Here is a 23,263-nt window from a genome sequence, read left to right as displayed (position 1 = left end):
CCACCCTTCTCATCACTCGCTACATATTCCAGTGGATCATTTTGTGCCTGAAGAAGGTATTAGCTATCACCAACCCCTTCCCGGCACAAATGTCCACTAAAGCACTGCCATTCTCATCCATCTCTGCAGGCACACCCCACTCTCTAACTACTCTATCCACCTTCCCATTCCCTACTTTTCTGTTCTTATCTCCAATCAAAAACACTCTCTCATTCCTTTCAAACTTTTCCATGCACACTTCCACATTTGTCCAGTACTCTTCTTTCACTCTGCGTGCACGATCTTGCGTTGGTGCATACACACACACAATTGTCCATATTTGTAGTCCAACTTTCAGTCTTACCCATGCAATCCTTGAGCCAACTGATCCATACTTTCTTATATTCTCCGTCCATCTGTTACTCACAACAATACGCACTCCTTCTTTTGCCCTCTCATTCCCACCTACTCCCATGCATATACCCCATCCATACTCCCATTCTCTCACACTCTCACCTCTTCATTTAATTTATGTTAACCCACATACATCCACTTTTGCACACTCAAGCACCTGGACAATCTTTCTTTCACCTCATCATTTGCACCCGATACATTACACGTTGCTATCCATACCAAGTCCTTAGGTCCGTCCTTAGTCGTCACCTTTTGGTCAGTCCTGGTCCTTGGCTTCTTGTTCGAATTTTCAGTTAGATGTTTTGCAGGCAGGGACACTAACCCTCCGTCAACCCACTTGTTGACTCATAGGAACATGTGTTGGTTGGTTATAAGGTTTACCACCCAGTGCTGTCAATGTTTTCCTGGTTTACAGGAAATTATTTGGTTTAGACAGGGTGGCAATGAAGTTAGTCGGAGAGTGAAAGACAAAAATGGTAAAATACTAGTGGAGAAGGGAGAAAAAGTGAGCAAATGGAGAGAACACTTTAATGAATTGTTGCACATAGACAATGAAAGTAATGCGAATATAAGTGGCTGGGGAATGGCTGGGAGAAGAAGGGATGTGAGAAGAGAGGAAGAAATTAGTAGGATGTAAGCTGTACAAGCAGTGAAGAAAGTCAAAATGGAGAAAGCCCCAGGAATTGATGGAGTGTGTGGTGAAATGCTGAAGCATGGGGGAGAGATAGTAGTAGGATGGATGTGGAAGATGTGCAGATTGGCCTGGCAGGAAGGTAGAGTCCCAGGGGATTGGAAGTCAGGTATAATGATTCCCTTGTGCTAAGGAAAAGGGGAAAAAGAAGTGTGTGGTAATCATAGAGACATCTGTCTTTTTAGTGCAATAGGAAAAGTATATGGTAGGATAGTTATTGACAGAGTTAGGGAAATAACAGGAATTAGTTGGAGAAAAAAACATGGAGGTTTTAGGAAGGGAAGAGGTTGTGTATATCAGATATTCTTTCTTAGATCCTTAGTAGAAAAATTTCTAGAAGAGGGAGTTAAGTTGTATGCGGCCTTCACTGATTTGGAGAAAGCATATGACAGGGTGGATAGATGAGGATTGTGGAAAGTATTAAGAATATATGGAAGAGATGGGAAGTTGCTGAATGCTGTGAAGAGTATGTATGAGGGAGATAAGGCTGCAGTGGGTGTGGATAGTGGACTGAGTGATTTTTTGTATTTGAAGGTAGGGTTGAAACAGGGATATGTTATGTCTCCATGGCTGTTCCATCTGTTTATGGATGGGGTTATAGAAGAGATATAAGGTAGGGCAGTGCATGTTGGACTGGCCCTAGTGAGACAGGGCAGTGTTTGGAAACTCCCTGTACTGTTGTTTACAGATGATACTGTGTTGTTAAGTGAAGACGAAGTGGAACTGCAAGGCTTGGTGGATGAGTTTGGGAGAGTGTGTAAGAAACAGAATCTAAAGATGAATGTAGGGGAGAGTAAAGTTATGGTGTTCCAGAGAAGAGAAGTCAGTGAATGTGCAGTGAGGCTGGATGAGGAGGAAATGGAAAATGTGAGTACTTTTAAGTACTTGGGTAGTGTGATGAGTAAGGATGGAAGTTTGGAGGGTGAAGTGCTTGGAAGGGTACAACAAGGAAGAAAGGTTGCTGGTTCCTTGAGAGCAGTGATAAGGAACAGGCAAGTGAGCATGGAAGTGAAAAAGTTACTACATGACAGTATTGTGATACCAACTCTAACGTATGGAAGTGAAGCTTGCACCTTGTTGGAGGAACACAAGTCAAGAGTGAGAGCAGTGGAAATGAGTTATTTGAGAGGAGCATGTGGAGCCACATGGAAAGACTGACTAACAAATGAGGATGTGAAGGAGTGTTGTGGTGTGGACGTGGATGTGATAAGAAGTATTAGGAGAAACACACTGTGGTGGTTTGGCCATGTGGTGAGGATGGAGAATGAGAGACTGACGAGGAGAGTGTATGTGAGTGAGGCAGAGGGGGGGAGAGGGAGGGGGAGGCCAAGGATGAGATGGAGAGATGGAGTGGAGAGGTATATGAGGAAAGGGGGTGTGAATTGGGAGCAGAATAGTGAAATGGCAGAGGTCAGGGCGTCATGGAGACGATTTGTTTGTGGCCACCCCATATGGGATTAAGGCGTCTGGCAATAGATAGATAGACAGATAGACAGTTGGCTTTTCACTCCATGTAGAGCTACCTTAAAAACAGAGTACCAATACACTAAGTTGTTGGATGATGGGCGCCCCTACCTACCACCAAGAAGAAGAAACCACTCTGAAATTGATAAAACCAGTGGATGGGATGCATTAAAAGACTCCAGTGCAGAGAGAGCAACTACGAGTGTTATTAAAAATCACGAAAGCAGTTTGGGGAAGTGTAAAAATGATTTGGAGAGCAAATAAAATTGCAGTCAGTTCCACTGTATACACTGAAGCAAAACCAGGAAGGCTACCCCCCTTACTGAAGGAAGGGAAAACAACACCAAAGCCCACTCTAGTACCTGTCTTAGATCCATCAGTATGGTCAGGGACAGAACTCTCATGAGTGGAGGCATGCTCTAAAAAGAGAGAGAGGAACACCTAATAGGGAAGTAAGCCTTTTTTTCAACAGACCTACAGAACATTACACGAGCAAGTAGCCAGAAACCCATTCTCGGGATCCGATGTAGAAAGACTGCCAGTTTAGGAGAGAGGGCCAATATAACTGACCAGACCCTGTAACCAAAAGGCTTCGGGAAACTAGGAGGGGAGTCATAAACAAATGATCGGGAATCCTGGGAGACCATGGTGCAAAAAACAGAGTCCGGAAAATGGTGAACACGATACCAACACATCATCAATGACTGGCGACGCAAAGTCAAAGGAAGGGCGACAGCATCCACCAACAAACTCGAAATCGGGGATGACCTGAATGCCCCAGTTAACAAACATACACCAGCAAGATGCACAGAATCTAATATCCAGAGTCGGGCATCTCTTGCCAAGGAGTAGACCTCACACCCATATTCAAGTGTAGAAAGGATAAGAGATCTGTGCAAGAGAAGGAGGGTCTGACGATCAGCCCCACAAGAAGTATGTCCCAAAATCCTCAGAAGATGCAAAGCTTTAATACAAGTTGCCTTCACAGAACGATTATGAGGTACCCAGGTTAGTTGTCTATCAAGCAGAAGACTCCAAAACCGAGTCTCTTCCACACAAGATATCCTCCTACCATAACAATACAAATCAGGGTCTGGGTGAACCCCCAAATGCGACCAAAATATATATCCACTGTCTTTTGCAAAGAAAAAAAAACGGATGCCGTGAGACTCAGCTCACTCAGAAATTCTGCTGAGTCAATTGCAACTTCCTCTCCAGAAGCGATGAAGGAACTTGAGAGGTCATATGAACCTCGCACACCATCAGGAAGTACACTGATTACCCTGTTGATGGCCAAAGCAAAGAGGGTAACACTAAGGATACTCACCTGTGGTACCCCATCTTCAAGTGCCTGGGCACTGGAAAGCACTCCTCCCACTCGGACCCTTAAAAAACGGTTAGATAAAAAAAATGTTGAATTCAAATACGGAACTGGCCACGAAGACCAAACTCATGAAGTGAAAGTAAAATACCTTGATGACAGGCAGTGTTGTATGCCTTCTCCAAACCGAAGAAGACTGTGACCTGGTGTTGATTAGTTGAGAAAGCCTCACAGACTGAAGATTCAAAGGACACTAAGGCATCAGTGGTAGATCGCATTTACGAAAACCATACTGGACTGGTGATAAGTAATTGCCCCTCTCCAAATACCACATGAACCAGCCATTAACCATCTTCTCCAACACCTTGTAAACACAAGAAGTCAGAGAGATGGGACGATAATTTGTTGCCTGCAGATGATCCTTTCCAGGCTTTGGGATGGGGATTACCACAGCAACTCCCCAAGAAAACGGAAACTCACCAGTATACCAGATTCTGTTATACAATGTCAGCAAAAAGGAAAGGGATTCATCAGACATATGAAGTAAAAAGGCATATGGAATATCATCACAGCCTGAAGACGAATCATGACACTGACAAATGCTAAAAAATAGAGGATGTGAAGCTGAGGCTACAGGATTCCAGGTATCGCCAAAGGCGATTCAGTGTTCTTTTCAGAAACACCAGCAAAATGCTTGATAAACGCTTCAGCAACAGCAACGGGATCAGTCACAGTCCCACCCGCATCAGATAAAACAGGAGGGGAGGGAATGGAAAACTTGCCAGATATCTTTCTAACCCAGTTCCACACATAGGTGAAAGAAGTCCTCGAGTGAAGGAAGGAAACGTACTCCCGCCATGTAGCACATCTGGTCTCCTTCAATACGCATCGTGCATGAGCATATGCCCTCCAAAAAGCCACCAAATATTGAGTGACTGTACGATATCGGGGAAGCTAAGAGAAGGCAATCCATTTGGCCCTTACTGCAGAGGTGCATTCAGGGGCCCAACAGGAAATTGGACATTTAGGAAACTGACCAGAAGTCTTGGGAATAGATAAAAGGGCTGCTGAGTGCATTACATCAGTTATATATGCCACTGCCTCATCAGCACCTCCAAAATCCTCCACAATGCCGTCAGTGGAACATAACTCTCTAAACAGTGGCCAGTTCATCTTGTACAGGCACCAGCAACGAAGACGACATTGTGGCTCACACTCAGCAGAGGTTAAAATAATCAGGAAGTGGTCACTGTCATGCAAATCTGATGACACACCCCACCTAAAATCCAAAACAGCTGGAGGTGAACACAGAGACAAATCAATGGCTGTAAAAACACCAGTCTGACTATGAAAGTATGTCATCTCACCAGAATTCAACACCCCCAACTCCTCATCCTTCACCAAAGAAGCCAGCATAGCACCTCTAGGGTTGGTTATACTGTCATCCCACGGTGGGTGACGGCCATTCAGATCACCCAGTAAAAGAAAGGGAGATGGAAGGTCACGAATTAGCCAGGCAAGATCTACCCTCTCAACAGCACTTGGAGGGAGATAAAGACTACACACTGTATATTGGTGACGAAGGAAAATCTGAATGGCAACAGTCTGCAGTGGAGTTTAAAGACTCAGACAAGTCAATGAGACATAAGAGCAAACTAGGATTGCATTATCACCGTGATGTCCTTGGTCAGGTAGAGGATCAGAATAAAATGCATGATAACCAGGAGGACTGGAAGGAATAGCATCACCCACCATGGTCTCCTGGAAGCACATGCACAAAGGAGTAAACTGAGGAACAAGATGGCACAGTTTGTCATAGTTAGCATGTAAACCTAACAATTCATTGGATGATAAAACCCATTGTATAGTGATGATGATTAAGTGCGGGACTGTACACCTGACAAGGAGGCGGGTTTGGACTGATGCTTATGAAAGCCCTTCTGAGAAGCCTGTCCAGCACCAGAAACCCACACCCTCTGTCTAACATCCGAAGGCAAACGTGAGGACGAGGAAGTAAGATTTACAACACTCCTTCGTGGAGTGGGCATACCAGATTGTTTGGAAGGCGGCTTGGGGGCCGCCTTTGGAGATGTAGGACGGCCAGTGCTCCCACCAGAAGCCCCAGAAGTGGAAGTAGAGTCCACAGGAATCGAATCACTTGAGGAGGCCATCCCGTGCTTCAGATCTGAAGCATCAACGAGCTGTCCAACAACATCACCAGGTGGGGACGGGACCAGAGGTGAACCATCAGTTTCAGATGTCACCTGGCTAGATCCCTCAGCCTGCTGGACAGAGAGAACAGGAGAGGTGTCCGCAGAAGAGTCAACAACAGAGACCTTGGGTGGCCGGTCTTCATGCTCAGAGAACTCTGATGAACAATGGTGATGTTTGCCAAGTACAGCTAAAGCCCTGGGCTTACTGGGTAAGACGGGAGAAGGAATCCAGTCAACATGGACATCTGCCACGACCACAGAAGTGTGCAAGCTGTCAGCCACCGAAGTAGGGGTGGAAACAGTAGGAGCAGTGGTCTGGCAGACATCATTCACACAAACAGTACTAACCATAGGGGCAGCATTCTGCATATCACGAGTTAAAGGAGTGGGTACTGGAATGGGACCTCTTCCATGTGCTGCCATTACAGTAGCATTCCCTAACAGGGACGTCTGTGATGACTGATTACCCTGAGAAGCAGATGGGGGAGCATGAAGTGTTGTCTCGTTGTACTGTGGGACCTCCTTACGACGTGAGAGAGCTGAAGCAAATGTGATCCCAGGGCAGTTAAACATACCTCTAACCCTTTCCTTTGCCTCTGCAAAAGAAATCTTCTCACAGGTTCAAACTGACATGACTTCATTCTCAAACTTATACTGGTCACACTGTGTTGATGAAGCTTGGTGAGCACCACGGCAGTTGATACATGAGGGGGGATTCAGGCAGTCCATCTCACTATGTGAAATACCACTACAATTAACACACACCTGTGGGAGACCTTGTATATTCCTGCCACAAGACCTGCTGACATGCCCAAATCTCTGGCAATGGAAGCACTGCCTAGGTCTTGGCACATATGCCTTAACCTGAAGGCGGTAGTAAGCTGCCTCTAAGACATCAGGCAATGTCAGCCGATCAAAGGTGACAATCAGTGTTAGTGTGCTGGTCAATATCCCATTTACCTTTTTCTTTATCCTCTCGACCTTCATTACTCCCTGGTCTTCAGCCCGTCCAGGAGGTCCTCCTCTGAGTACCTAAGGAACTCCTTAGAGAAGACAACACCCTGAGACTGGTTCAGGGTGGAATGACTGGTGAGTGTGACATCACAGGAGGCTAAGCACTTAATGGCATCGATGCTAGCACTTTGGACAGCATTCCTGGCCTCTAAAAAAAGTGACCCATCTACCTGTGGAACAAGCCTTGACCAGGTCATGGTGAACCTTAAATGCATTCTGGTCCCTGAAAGAGGAACCATCAGTCAACTTCAATACTAGGAATTTCAAATATTGTTCAGGTACAAAGAAGCCCGGCGTCGTCTCAGTGAAGGGTGAGAGAGTTTTCGTGGAGGACTTTGTGCCACTCCCTCGAAAGCGTTCCGTACCCTTTTTGAACATATGTTGTACAGGGTTGGCAGGAGCAGAAAGAATAACTTCATTCGCCCACCCCTCCACCCAAGGGGACGTCATATGCCAGTGACAACATCGCTGGTGACCCCAGAAGTAGCAGAAGAGTATACGCGTGTAACCACTAGGGGACCTGGGCGAGGGTGACTTCAGAAACAATAGGAACCACCAGGCCCACCAGTGCCCACTTGACCCTAGCCAATGCATGACCAGCCAATTGACCTGGTCGGGCCCAACCAGCCCACCTGTCTAGACAGAATAAGGGACCAAAGAACTGTATTGCTAGCTACAAGGCACATTGTGCAGCATCTCTCAACCTCCAGGACTCCTGTCTCCCAGCCTTACGGGACGCCACGCATGGCAAACATGTGGGGAGGCAACAGTCCTACCCTAGATGGCAAATGGGCAGGAACTAACTTCACCAGCAGGCCTCCTCCACCAGTGATGTAGGGGGTGCTTGGTTCATGTGGCCAACAGATGGCGAACCCTACAAAGGTAGGCATGCCTTCAGAGTAGGAGGCACTGCCAGCCTTGCTTTAAGCCCTGCCACCGCGTCAAGGTGACCACCTTCAGTGGAGCCATACTTGGTGATTGTGGCTAAATTCTATCTTGGTTTTCTAAAGTGTGCACTCATTGATCCCAAACTTCTTTCCATTGACCCCTGGGAGATCTTTGAAACTACTGGCCATAAAGGGTCCATAGTCATTTCAGGCCCACTCCAGAACCTTAGAAATGCTCCACAGACACAAAAACTTCATGTCTGTACTTTTAGCGGTTTCTGAGAATCCATGAATATACCATTTTTATAGGCTTTTGGATGTAACTGGAAAACCAGTACTGGGAACTTAATGATATCTGATTATATGAGGACACAAGCTGGGGGACTAAAATGGCCAAGTGTGATGGCCATAGCTCTGAAATTGAGCGAATACGAGCAATTTACTTGTTCATAAGAAATAATAATAACTAAAATACCATTAGCAGTTTCAATAACCCACCACCATCACCATCTTCATCATCACCACCACCACCACCTCCTCCACCACCACCACCACCACCACCACCACCATCATCATCGTCACCACCACCACAACCACCATCATCACTACACCCCCTGGGGGATCAGGGTCCCTCCCAGTGACCAAGTGGGAATTTTAAATATCCAAGGGTATATACTCGTACGAAACCTCTAGTGATGTGCTTCAGAGTGAATATAGGTACATAGTAATCCACCTATGGGAGGTTGCTTTGGATGGGCGCATTGAAATCTCTGATAAGTAACTTTTCAACTTTGGCTTTGACTGTGATCTTGAGTCTTGAGGTAAGGACATTCATACTGGTAGTTGCATATAAAGTTCTATATATTTACCAAGTTTGGTGACTGTAGCTCAATTTTGTGTGTGTGTGTGTGTGTGTGTGTGTGTGTGTGTGTGTGTGTGTGTGTGTGTGTGTGTGTGTGCAGTCAATGACCCCAAACGACTTTCCAGTGCCCACTGGGCGATCTCAGAAACTACTGACCCGAATGGGCTCATAGACATTTCAGACCTACTCCCTGACCTTGGTTATGTCTCACAAAAATGTCAATACTTTACCTTTAGCAGTTTGTGAGAATCTGTGAAAAGACTACTTTTATAGGTTTTTGGTTGTAACTCGAGAACCAGTCCTGGGAAATGGATGATACTGGGGCATATGAAGCCGCCAGCTGGGGAACTCAGATGGCCAAGCATGATGGCCGTAGCCTTGAAATGGAAGGTATATGGGCAACTTACATCTTCAAAAGAAAATAATAACGATAATGATGATAATAACTGGAAAAAGGAAATCGCCAATAGCTATTTCAGTAACTCACCAGTACACCAACATCATCATCACTACCCCCTCCTCGGGGAATGGGGGGCCTGTGGGACCAAGGGGCCCTCGGGGTAGGCGGCCCCCCACGGGCAGGGGTCATCCCCCACCGGGTGACCAAGCAGGATTTTTAAATTCCCAAGCAATACATACTAAAGCTTGAGTGATGTGCTTCAAAGTGAGTATATATATATATATATATATATATATATATATATATATATATATATATACATATATACACACACACTAATCCACCTATGGGAGATTACTTCGGTAGGTGCACTGAAAGCTCTGAGAAGTAGCTTTTGAAATTACACCTTGGCTGTGACCCTGAGTTTTGGGTCAAGGTAATTCATCCTTGCTAGCCATGCGTCGCATGTCAGGTTCTATAAATGTACTAAGTTCGGTGACTGTAACTCAATTCTATCTCGGTTTATTAAATCGTGCACTTAATGACCCCAACTATTTTCCATTGACCCCTGGGTGATCTCAGAAACTACTGGCCCAAACGGGCCCAGAATAATTTCAACCCTGCTCCCCGACCGTGGTGTCCCCCCAAAATGTTAATTCTGTACATTTAGTGGTTTCTGCAATTCCATGAATTGACTATTTCTGTAGGTTTTTGGATCTAATTGGAAAATCATCACTGGGAAGACGATGATACTGGGTCATATGAAGCCGCCAGATAGGGCACTCAGATGGCTAAGTATGATGGTCGTAGCTTTGATACTGAACAAATACGAGCAATTACTTCATCGTAAAAGATAATAATAATAATAATAAATAATAATAATAATAATAATGATGATAAGAACAATATAAGTCACCACCGGCGTGGCAAATTAAAATAATTATAATTTAAATGATAATAATAATAATAATAATATAATAATAATATTAATAATGGTAATAATAATAATAATAATAATAATAATAATAATAATAATAATAATATTAATAATAATAATAAAAATAACAGTAACACTAATAATAATAACACCAATAATAATAATTATAATAACAATAATAATAATAATTCTTTCTACTCTTATTGCAGAATTACTTACGTGACCCCGCCGGACAATGCATTTGGGTCAAAATTGCCAAATGGTTCGTGGACGGGTATGGTCAATTCAGTCATGCATAAGGTAAGTGGATGACTGGAAAAACAAACGTGTAGAAAAACTGTAAACTTGGAAATGGCAAGACTAAAGCACATAAAATGTCAAGGTAATGAAGAAGTTGGACACAGCCATGCCACTTTGATTAACATTCCTGCGACTACTTTTTGAGGACCATTTTTGAAACGCCGGTGGAGTTAGGATATGATTAAATTGCATTCCACCTTAAGTGGGGCAATCAACAATGAGAATGCAATGTCAAAAATTTCTTGCAACAGGATTGAATAGCAATATTAACCTATCTCTCCATAGCCAGAATATTTAATCCCGTAAGTGGTGGCCTCAAACAAACTCCCTCAATGTTGGTCTGTCTCCTTCCATTTCGCTGCCCTCCCCCCCAACATACACCCTCCTCTCTCATATACCTCCCTTCTCCATCTCTCCATCTCATACTAGATCTTTCCACCCCACTTCCTCATCCACCTCATTTACATACATTCTCGTAGTAAGTTTCTCACTCTTCATCCTCTCCACATGGCATAACTACTTCTGTGTATTTCTCCTAACACTTTCTATCACCTCCCCATCCTCACCACAAAGCTGTTTGACTTCCTTATATGTCAGTGTGCCTTTCAATGTAACTCTACATGCTTCTCTCAGTTTTAACTCATTTCCACTGCTCTTGTTTGCTTCGAACAGGGTAGAAGCTTCGCTTATATACGTTAGAGAGGGGATCATAGTGTCATACAGCAACCTTTGCACTTACATGTTCACCTCCCTGTTTCTTATCACTGCTCTCAATGGAGCAGCAACCTTTCTTCCCTGTTGTTCACTTCCAAGCAATTCATTTCAAACTTGCATGCTCTCACATTTTCCATTTCCTCACCATCCAGCCTCACTGTGCAGTCAGTGACTTCATTTGCCTTGAAGACCACAACTTTACTCCTCCTAACAATCATCATTACTTTTCGTTTCTTGCATACTGTCATAGACTCATTCACCAAGATTTAAATTTCCCAACTTCTTCAGTTACCAATACAGTATCACATGCAAACAACATAACGGGAAGTTTCCAAACACTGCCCTTTCTCACTATGGTCGATTCAACAGTCATTGGCCTGCCTTGTATCTCATTTATAAATCATTTCTTATACAATTACCGGTATTAAACAACCATGGAGACATTACAGACACCTGTTTCAATCCAACATTCAGAAAGAAAAATTTACCCAGTTCACCATCTGCACGCACTGCAGACCTAACCCCCTCATACATACTCTTCACTGCATTCATCAGCTTCCCATTTACTACATATATTTTAAATACATTCCACATTCCTCTTCCGTCCGCTTCAGATGTATTCTTCAGATCCATGAAGTAACATACAATGTGTTTCCCTTCTCCAGAAACTTTCCCACTAAACACTTTAGGATGAATATCTGATCTACACAGCCTCTTTCTCCCTGTTCTTTTCCAAATATTCCTCGGTTATTTCCTTAACTCTGTCAGTAAGTACCCTATTGTATACCTTCCTGTTACAATACAATACCCATTTGATTAACACACACTTCTTTTTCTCCTTTTCCTTTGTGCAGGGGAATAATAGTACCTGACTTCCAATGCTCTGGGACTCTACCTTCCTTCCAGGCCAATCTGCACATCTGCCATATCCATTCTACTACTATTTCTTTCCCGTGCTTGAGCACTTCACCACATATTCCATCAATTCCCGGGGCTTTCCCCACTTTGGCTTTCTTCATTGCTGCCACTACTTCCATCCTACTGATCTCTCCTCTCTTCTCATCTCCCTCCTGCTCCCAGCCATCCACCAGCCACATACTTAACACTTTATAAAGTGTTCTCACCATCTCCTAACTTTTCTTCCCTTTTCCACTTGCAGTCTGCCATTTTTATATTTCTACTCCCACAATGCCTTCTTTATCACTGTGTGTTACCCCCAGAATATTTTCTTATTAGGTCTATTAGCAACATATACATAAAAAGAACATATACAAGGCACATGGAGTAACAGGGATATTATCTAATCACAAGACTCTCTGATAGGACTTCGATTTAGCAGCAATACCGCTTCAGCAATTTACAGTAATTATAACAATAGTATTCCCCATCAAAAGGACGCAGAAATGACATTTGAATTTAGTAGAAATATATAATCTGACACTTTGATTAATCTGTTTCACGAGACCCCAGTGTTTAACAATAATAATCTTTACCAAAAGAATACAGACCTGGCCCTTGGTTTCTTTTCCATCACCGCTGATCGTGCTGAGGTCGTGGACTTCACATTCCCCGCCACCATCATGTACGGCCGTATCATATCCGGCAAAGGACACATAGAAATAGACCCCTGGAGCTTCTTGCTGCCCTTCACTCCGATAGTGTGGACTGGAATATTGACGACTCTCACTTGGATGCTGGCTGTCCTGTATGTGTTTTCTGGATGCTTACCTCTCCAGATGAATGAGTCAAGATGGTCTACTAAAGCCACTAAGTGCATTCGTGTGCTGCTTCAACAAGGTGGGTCACAAAAGTGTTAACTATGTTGATGCCCCTTGACGCCAGTCGTAGGTGATTTCAAAGACTCGGAGTAATTTTCTAATAATATATTAAGCACCGCCTTATATCTTCACACAGCAGCCGTGAACACCACCCGTATCCATTCCCAGACCATTGCTAACTGCTTGACTCTCACCGGCTAGGCGGTGGTGCGGCCACAAACTCATGGTTCAGCAAAATTTGAATCAAGCCAGATATTAGTAAGGGCTCAATGGCGCCCTACTTGGATCCTACTTACAATTACTTGCACACTACATATTATTACAAATGGTAACAAACAAATTTCCCCCGCATTAAACAGTGTGTCTCCTCACACAGTGGTGGAGGCGTAAGTCATAATGTGGCAAGAATACAACTGGACAGAGTATACAGTCAACTGGGGACTGCATACGAGTATAATAATAAAAGGGATATTATAATATAATTCAAGAAGTTGGATGTAATAAGGGAAAAATATATTTACAGTACATGGCTATGTTGGAAAGGCAGGGAAGGTTATAAGTACTAATAAATGCAAAAGTAGAATGTATATAATATCTATCGTGGTACAGGCCACTAATTAACTAGGCACAAAGTATATGACAAGCGTAGTGATAGCATACATATATATAGGTTTGGTCAAATTTACAAATGGATATATATATATATATATATATATATATATATATATATATATATATATATATATATATATATATATATATATATATATATATATATATATACGGTAAGTACTAGTAATCAAATGATACCTCTAAGAGTAAAATAGCAACGGAATGCACCACTTTATACACTCCAGTTTATCTTACATAGAAGGCACTGTCTGAGGGTGCTCAGATATTCACTTCCCTTATCTCATTTTCATTTCACTAGTTTTCATGTCCTTCACTCAATGTGTAGTAATTATAGGGATATTATTACATTTTGTTTCAAGTAGCTTAACTTTCAGTTTTGCACAGGGATTTCCTTCTTTTTTTTTTTTTCTTCAGTATGATCACATCTTCACCAATCATAATGAGTGTTACTTAGAACTACCAGTTTCTAGGACTTTTGGTTGTCGCACTAACCTTGTTGCTACACGGATCTCATGCAACCTTTTGTCCATTCGCTTGACACAACAGTATAGGATACATACAGTGGCAAGAAAACCTAGAAGACATAATACCACTGGAGTAAATACAAAGACTGGATGTACCCAGGAGCGGTTAAAGGCTGAAGAGAACTGGTTCATAAGGAAATCAGACTGATTCAGAAAGTCAGCATATGTAGGCTGTCTGATGTGATAGAAAGATTGTCTGTAGATAGATGAAAGGTAGTATTAATAGGTTTGAAAATGTCATATTTGTGGGAGCGAAGTGCGAAGTGATAATGTGTAGCATGGGCTATTACTGACTCAGACTTTACTGTACAGTAATCAGGGGCCTTACACAACCCAACTGCGGATAGTGAGCGGACAGGGGTTCCTGGAGAAATAAGACTGACAGGAGCTGAGACACTAAAGAAGAAATAGCAGATGTGATTTAAACGGGCATGGTGCACTTGGCGTATGGGGGCCGGAACAAAGGTTGTACTGAGAAGTTACGGACTAAGGCAGATTCGCAAGGAGCAACACTGCCAGGAAAATTTGTTAGGAGGTACGCAGCACAAACTCGAGAGTTGGGTGTGAGAAAGGCACATCTGTTGAGGTCACTGGAGGAGGTGAAGGCAATATAGAGATGATCATGGGAAAGAAGGAAGTAATCTGAAGAGACAGAGGCTTGTACCAGGGAATTATTGTACCAGAAGGGAAAGGGAATGATGTAAAAGAGATCAAATGTGATAGAAGAACGAAGATGGATATGAACAATTATATCTTTAGTAAGGAATGTGGCCTCTAGGTTTGGGTAGTAGTGTTCTAAAGAGGAAAATGAAATCACAGGAGACAAGTCGAAGGCTGAGTGAGCCCATTCCAAGGTAGAGCGAAGGTCAGAGAGAGGTACTAAATCTAGGGTGACACGACCATCGAAAGCACTGACTAAAATACGAATTAAGCTAGAGACTTGGGAGACAAGAGAGTCCAGAGAAACCTGCAAATTGTCTACATGTAATTTTACATACATTAACTCTGATACAATATTTACCTTCGATACTTCATGCTTAAGAACTAACGTAAAATTATTTAAGGTGTTTGTAACATCATTTAAATGGTGTGTGATCTCTTGTAGCATAGAATGTTGAACACTTAACACCTTTTCCTGGGACTCTAGAGCATTTGCTAATTGAAATAAGTCTTCCTTAAATCCAGAAAGGTCATGGGCAGTCGCTACACCAAATAATCCGCTCAGATTTTCTCCTCCAAGATCAAAAAGTCCACGTTTCACCCATGAGCGGCCCACAGGCGTTTGGTTAGGGAAAGAATCTTGGTGATGGTTGAATTGATAATGAATATAGTCCAACTTCCAGTAGATGGTTAGGTAGAATGGGTACCAAAATGTGTCTGTGGGATGTTGATTTTTAATACCTGACAGGAGTCCCTGCAGGTCCTCTAGCTGACGTGCAAAGTCAGGTAGGGCGATGGCCACGGCGGCCAGAGCTCTAGGTCATAGTGCAAGGAGACTACATCCTTCACCACCATTACCTCGCCTCCTGCACCAGCCAAGGCCCCGGGCCGTACAATACCATCGTCCTCACCCGATCCAGACCCGACCAGAGTCAGCATTGCCAGCACGTAGACCCACAGCATCTTTCCTATAAACTGAGTTGATTTTAGAGGTGATGTTAAAGCAGATGATGACGAGAGTGTGAGATGATAGCGTTACGCAAGAGACTTAGTGGCAGAACGCAGTTTGGCAGGATAGTTATTAACAGTACGGGAAGGCTGAGTAGGAGTGTCAGAAGAAGTACTTAGCGAAGAGGAAGAAGGTTGAATAGGAGTTTGTTGTGGAGAAGATGTGGTCTCTCCCAGTGGCTCCTCCAAGACCATGTGCTTTGATGCACGTTTGAGATCATCTGCATGCACCCATGTCGTCTCTGCCTTGTACGGATCTCTTAATTCGAATTTATTACCCTTACGAGTTATGACACGGAAGGGACCCAAGAATTTACTCTTTAGTATTGAATCTCTGTCACGATCTATGGCAAAAACTAAGTCACCTACTTGGATGGTAACATCTGTGGCTGCGGCATGTTGGTTACGTACCATCTCCTCACATGTAAGGGCCAGATTATCCTGAATGTATTTATGAATTTTCTGGAAGTTGGACAAGTGGACTCGCACGTAGTCGTCGTAGTTGTAGATCGGATCAGGCTTGGATTGCAACAAGGAATAAGGTAGTCTTTTTCAAAGCCATAGATGACAAAGAATGGTGTTTCACCAATTGACTTATTGGTGGATGAATTAATTGAAGCAGCTACCTGCGGAATCCACTCGTCCCAAGTGGAAGTCTGATCTCCCACTATGTGATGCAGACTCTCCAATATCTTCCTGTTCTGGCACTCTACTAGGCCATTTGAGGCTGGATGATGGGCTGCTATATTACATTTCTTAATTCCGTATCGAAGACAAATTTCTTCCAGTATTGAATTATTGAACTCTGACTCGTTATCAGTTAAAATTACTTCTGGTGGTGTGAAAGGGAAATTACTGAATTTATAAAGCATGTGCCACTGCGTTAGCAGATTTTTCACGCAATGGAGCTAAGATAAATTTAGAGAAATGATTGACTACCACTAATAGAGAGATGAAGCCAGATTCTGTATGAGGCAGCTTCAGAAGATCAAGAGAGACAATTTGCGAAGGTTTTGATGGTACTAGGTATTGCAATATAGGAGCAGGTTGACAGGTTGTCCCATTACGACAGGCACATGATAAACATGCATCGCAGTGCGCTTCTATATCCTTTCACATAGTAGGCCAGTATTATGACAGGTGTGCTTGCCGTAAGCTTCTGTCTTTGCCAGGGTGTGATGCATGAGAGGAGTCGTGGATTAAATGAAGAGCAGCAGGAACTAAGTCTGTTGGAATGACTAATTGCTTAACTTCACGATGAGGTACCTTGTTACCTTTCAGTACTGAGTGTTTATAGAGCAATTCATTGTTAAGGAAAAAATCAGATATAGGGACTGGTAACTTTGGCAAGGAAGAATCATCGCCTGACTGTAGAAAATATATGACCTGTGACCATATGGGGTTCACATGCTGGAACCCATGTAGTGTGTCATAACTGAACGCCAAGTTTACATTGCAACTGGTTGAGACTGTGGCTACATGACGCGAGAGAGCATCGGCTACGACATTGGACTTCCCAGGAACGTATTCAGATGTTGGATTATAGTCATTCACAGTGACTGCCCAACGTGCAAGTCGACCTGTAAGGTTACGTCCCTGAAACAGGTCACATAAGGGAAGATGCCCTGTTTGGATGTGAACAGGATAACCGTACATGATGTCCCGGAAATGTTTTAGAGACCAGACCACAGCAAGGGCTTCCCAGTGAGTTACACTGTAATTCTTTTCTGCGGAGTTTAACACACAGCTGGCATAGGCAATGAAACATTTCTTCCCTTGGGAGTCATTTTGCATGAGAACGGCACCTAGGCCTACTCCGGAAGCACCAGTACAGAGAAGAAATGGTTTTGAATAATCAGGGAATTCCAAAACCGGGGATTGTGCTAGGGCATTTTCCAGTGTTGTAAATGCAGTTTCTTGTTCATCAGACCCACACAAAAGATGCATCCTTCTTTAGCAATTTTGTTAACGGCGCAGCTATCTGGGTGTACCCTCTAATAAATCTGAGGTAATAGCCACAAAGACCGAGGAAACTGCGTACAGCATCAGTGTTGGTTGGAGTTGGGAAGTTTGTTACGGCTTTGACCTTGTCATCTGATGTATGAATTCCGTGAGCGTCAACAACATGTCTTAGGAATTGGAGTTTCTTACATAAAAAATCACACTTTGATAATTTGATCTTAAGACTAGCCTGTTTGAGTCTAGTGAACACTTTGGCCAATTTTTGTAAGTGTTCCTCTACCGAGTGACTAGCAATTATAATATCATGTAGATAAGCAAAAACTGAGTGACCAGTCATGCCGGTGAGAACTGTATGAATTAGCCGCATGAACGCCGATGGTGCATTTCTCACACCGAAAGAAAGTCTACGGAACTGGTAATCCCTGGATGGAGTACTGAAGGCAGTGTTAGGATGAAATGATTCCTCCATTTCTACTTGCCAGTATCCACTCAAAAGATCTAGGGAGAGAAAATCACAATTGTTTTCGCCTAAGGATTCCAGCAAATTAGTGAGTACAGGAATTGGAAATCTGTCCGGAACAGTCAGCGCATTCACGCTTCTGTAATCTACCACTGGTCGTAACTCACCACCTTTCTTTGGAACCAGAAATAGTGGGCTGTTCCACAGATAATCAGAGTGTTCAATGACCTCGTTATCCAACATGTCCTGAATAAGACGATCAGCTTGTTGACGTTGGCTGTGTGGTAAACGGTAGGCAGGTATATATAATGGCTGAGCTCTGGGCTGTAACATAATTTGACACTTTACTAATCCCGTCTTACCCATATTCTCACCGGGTAGGGCTACGACTTCACGATAGTCTCGCAAGAGATTAAGTAAGTGACTTCTGTATTCTGGGTAATCACTCTGTTTCACATGAAATTCAAGATTAGATGGAATGTCGGGGGACTGAGTAACTGAGCACATATCTGCTACAGAGAGTGGGAAATCTTGGCACACATGTACGGCCGCTGGGTATACCAAGAAGTCACCAATCTGTGTTCCCATTCGTAACTAAAGTGGGGCATTAGTAGTGCTGGCTAAGTACAAGTAGCATAAACCATCCTCTAGCACCGTACACAACGCTGACTCATAAGCTATGCCATTCACACAAAACGTCTCAGGTAAGATTAGTACATCCACTCCTGTTTTCGTACCCACAACATGAACAGAGACTTTGGTAGATTTATGTGGCAACAAAATTGTGCACTGATTTGTTACTGCACGCCTTGTCTCTGCATGTTGTAAAACATCATTCACACTGTGAGGTAGTTAAATGAGACACGTCTGAGTCGGCAAATGTGCCACTGTTAGAGGGGTTGATACAATCCACAGTTGAATGCTCAGAGGGTGTATCCACCAGTAAATGCTCAGAGGGTGCTTTATTAGATTGTAGTGAATTTGGCTGTTCAGGTAATGGTGTGTGTACCTGTTTACTCTCGAGTACTGTTGGAATCACGTGAGAGTGAATAACTGAGTATGCTTGGGAAAGTACCGGACGTGGATATTCCATGCTAGATATCGGGAACCCATTGATATCTATGCTACGAGAAGCCGGGAGGAGAGCAATTGCTTGTTGAGCCATTGTCGAAAATCCAATGAGAATCCGCTGGATATTTAAGATCATTAGTGATATGAAACTCCACGTCAAAAGGTCTTAAGGCTTTATAAAGTTGCACTTTTGGTGTGCTCTTTCCTTTGACCTGAAATTCTGAGCCATCCACACCGCATTGGCGAACGTCAGGTGGTTCATGGAGCCCAACTCTTTTAGATGTTTCCCTAATATTGTTTAGAGAGGTATCTGAGATCAGGTTTACCATAGATCCGGTGTCCATAAAGAAAGAGCTTTGTACCCCTTTGCTCCATCCTAGAATGACTAGGCCTAAAGATGTTATAGGTCCTACCTGGCGAATGGGGAGTTGATTTTCTGTTACCTTGGTTTCAGACACCAGCAGACCTTTCTCTATTAGGTTACATTTTTCAGATCCGAGTGCTCCTCTTCCTCCGACTGACGGCTCTTAAGGTAATGACACTTGTTAGTGGAGTGAGTTGTGCTAGTCTTGTGATATTCGCATGTTAGACGACGGGATCGCGAGGGTGTGTGCTGTTGTTCCTGTGAGCAGAAGCATCTTTGTTTTTTGTGCACAACTAGACTCTCGATGACCTACATTACCGCAGTGCCAGCACACAATCGAGGATTGTTAGCTTCATCGCGCAGTAGATTTGTCACGACCACTAGATGGTGAGCGATAGTGTGAGTGAGACCGATTACTAGGTTTGGTTTTTGTAGTGGGCCACGAACGAGAAGAATCAGGTGAAGTAATGCTGGTGTGCAGTACTCTCGCAGCACCACCCGCAGAGTGAAAGGCTGAGGTTTGAGAACCGGCCTGACGAGTGAAGTCTGATCCCAACCTATCTATTATGGCCTTTGAGATGTTAACTATTTTGTCTCCGGGGTTAAAGCCAAGTTGTAGTGCTATTTGTTTTTGGTGGTCTGTAAGCCAGTTAACAAATCTAAAGTAACCGAACAAATCTGCAAAATTATTTAGTGAAACCATAAGCTCTCCATTAACTTTGGCTACCCATTGAGTACCACGGAACAATTGGCACAGCTCTGAACTCATCGCCCTCATGGTAGTGGCTGCCTCAGTTACCTTTGCATGTTGGGGAGGTACCTTCATGGCCTCCTCCATTTGCTTGAGAGGATTTGTCAACCCTATAAGAGAAGCAGCATTGGACTGTTGGCAACAAAGTTGAATTAACTGTTGGCGACAAGTGTCAAACATTTGGCAATCTTCGAAGTGCTCTGCACGAATAGCGGCTCCTATTAGTGATCTGCCCTGATGTAGTCAACCCATCAGATAAGAAACTTTCAAGGGTTCAGTTGTGATTTGCTGATTACGAATGTCATTTTCGACCTCTCTGAGGAAGTCATAAATGGAAACTGTACTATCCTCACCTGTAAATTTGGGTCTGTTAACATCGTCCAAATATATGGACTGGGGAGGTGGGGGGTTCTGATTCGCCATCGTAGGAAGAGGATGAGACCGTGAAAGTGAGGAAGTAGGGACAGTAGTAAACTGAGACGGTGTGTAAGAAGGAAGTGTCGTGGCGGTAGTGGTGTGTGTCGTGGTTAGTGGTGGTGTATGTGTAGTAGAAGGTAAGGACAAAGGCTGTGGAGAAGGCTGAGTGACTTCAAGGGAATCAGTTGGGGAAGATGATAGAGTAGCTGGTGTAGGTATATCTGGATTTAGGGTAGGAGTAGTAGGGTTAATATAGGTGGTAGTAGGTGTGGGAGGTGTAACAAGAGTGGTCGTAGTAGAAGCAGGTAGGGAACTTACGGTTTGTTTATTATAAGATCTGCCACTACGAAGATATGTTACATTATCATCACACACAGGATCATCTGTTTCACTATCAGATTCAATAGGAGAGAGATCTACCCTTTTAAAAAAGGATTTTGATAGAATAGGAAGCAAGTAAATGAAATGAATGAACAAATGGATGAATAAATGAAAGAATGAATATATGAAAATATTTTTAATATATGAAGACATGATTTATATATAATGAATATGAGTGAAAATGAATGCATTATTTACAGCTGAGTATGAGTATAATTGGGAGAAAATGGGATGAAGCAGGAGTGAGTGAACAAAATATTCTGAATGAATTAAAAATGAGGGACCAAAATGCAATGAATGGATAAGAGTAAATGATGAATATATAACAATCTATAGAGACAGCTTGGCATCTCTGTAGAAAGGAATCGATTAATGTGATGGGATAATAAAATGCATGAAAAATGCAGATAAAAACAATACTTGTAGTAAGATGTGTTCCATGCGATAGCTTGGTGTTAAGTGAAGCTCTCATGTAGTAGGCTAGTGTCTCCTCCCCTCACCAGTATTGATTGGGCGGAGGTGTTCGTGACGTCACTGGGTGGCGGCCAAGCACTGGGCAGAGTGAGAAGCTGATAGGAACAGGAGATTGTGACGTAGTTCATTGTGAGTAGCCATTCTCCCTGAGTGACGTCGGTCTATGTGGTAGGTGTGGGGACGATGAAGTAACGGCGTCGGGCAGCAGTTGGGGGCTACTTCCTGGAGTGGGGTCTGAGTTAGAGTTTGTGGGGTTAAAACTAACCCCGTGCAGCGTTATGATATAACAGGTCACACAGGACTGGCAGGCAAAGGCAGGTAGTGAGGGTAATGGTGGAGGCTTATATGGCTGTGGTGGTGTGGTGGTAGGTGGGGTGTTGGTGTGGAGGAAAATCCCAAAACCACATCAAGGCTGCAAGGTTGATTCCAAAACCACGAAAAAACACACAAAGACTGCAAAAGGGCTGGTGGCTGGGACGGAATAGACTGTGTGTCGTTGTGGGAAGAACAGCAGCGTGGGAAAATAGACACAGCCAGGATTGCCCACAGAAGACATGAAATCACTATTATCCCACCACTGCCACCAAAAGTTAACGATGTTGATGGCCCCTTGATGCCAGTCATAGGTGAATTCAAAGCCTCAGAGTAGTTTTCTGATAAAATATTAAGAGCCGCCTTATATCTTTACACAGCAGCTGTGAACACCACCCATATCCATTCCCAGACCATTGCTAACTGCTTGACTCTCACCGGCTAGGCGGTGGTGCAGCCACAAACTCATGGTTCAGTAAAATTTGAATCAAGCCAGAGATTAGGAAGTGCTAAATGGCGCCCTACCTGGATCCTACTTACAATTACTTACACAGTACATATTATTAAAATTGGTTAAAGACAAAAGCATTCATTGTTTATTTCTTGTCCATTCCACATTCTCCTCTTTCTCCTTCATAGCCTTTGCGTGTGCCTCACTGCAATAAGATGATGATGGGGACGAAATGATGAGGTATGACCAGTTCATGTGATCGTCTACTGTTGCCATACAGTGAGTGGATTCATTGACGATTATTGGGGTGATTGCCATCTTAGGCTTTTTTTCTCTGTGCTTCCTCTTCATGATGACAAGGGACTTTGAATGACTTACTAAAGGTTTAGAATGTTTTTATGTGTTACTCCATCAAGAAGAGACTTAAAAATAAATTCTTCTTACCCATTCTCACTCTTTGCCTCCTCTTTTTCCACTTCTTTACTCCTTTGATTGTTCATACTCTTTGTGATTTTAGTTTCTTACGTCTGAAGGTTTTGGATGTGCTTATTTTAAGTTTCAGTAGTGTACATTATATAAGTTTCAAATATTTTCTTATCCTTCAGTCAGTTATCGTTTATGCGGTTCTAGCCCTCCCTCCCTACCATTTCCTACTGTCTTCACATAACCTGTCCTTCATTCTCTCACGTTCTGATACACTTAGTCTTTCCTTCTGATGACATCTCACACTCAGTATTCTTTTCAATTTCGTTTATTTTTGTCCACTTTCTTTCCCTTGCATTTAAAATACCGGTTTACCATCACTTCATCTTGTACTTTTC

The 23,263-nt window shown here is 43.2% G+C and overlaps 1 protein-coding gene across 1 annotated transcript in view; it reads left to right on the top strand.

Annotated features, from left to right (window-relative positions):
• Positions 1-9,701: 9,701 nt before the first annotated feature.
• Positions 9,702-23,263, top strand: part of LOC145410591 (glutamate receptor ionotropic, kainate 5-like) — a 111,358-nt gene continuing 97,796 nt past the window's right edge. Inside the window, exons 1-3 of the mRNA XM_080280706.1 lie at positions 9,702-9,712; positions 10,392-10,482; positions 12,696-12,993. Of these exons, the coding sequence (XP_080136832.1) occupies positions 9,702-9,712; positions 10,392-10,482; positions 12,696-12,993 (400 nt within the window). The remainder of the gene's footprint in view (positions 9,713-10,391; positions 10,483-12,695; positions 12,994-23,263) is intronic.

This window comes from Coenobita brevimanus, chromosome 86 (genome assembly GCF_032717465.1).
Source record: "Coenobita brevimanus isolate Jiangsu-jjx chromosome 86, ASM3271746v2, whole genome shotgun sequence".
NCBI classification, from domain to species: Eukaryota; Metazoa; Arthropoda; class Malacostraca; order Decapoda; family Coenobitidae; genus Coenobita; species Coenobita brevimanus.
This window is presented reverse-complemented; position numbering and strand designations above follow the sequence as displayed.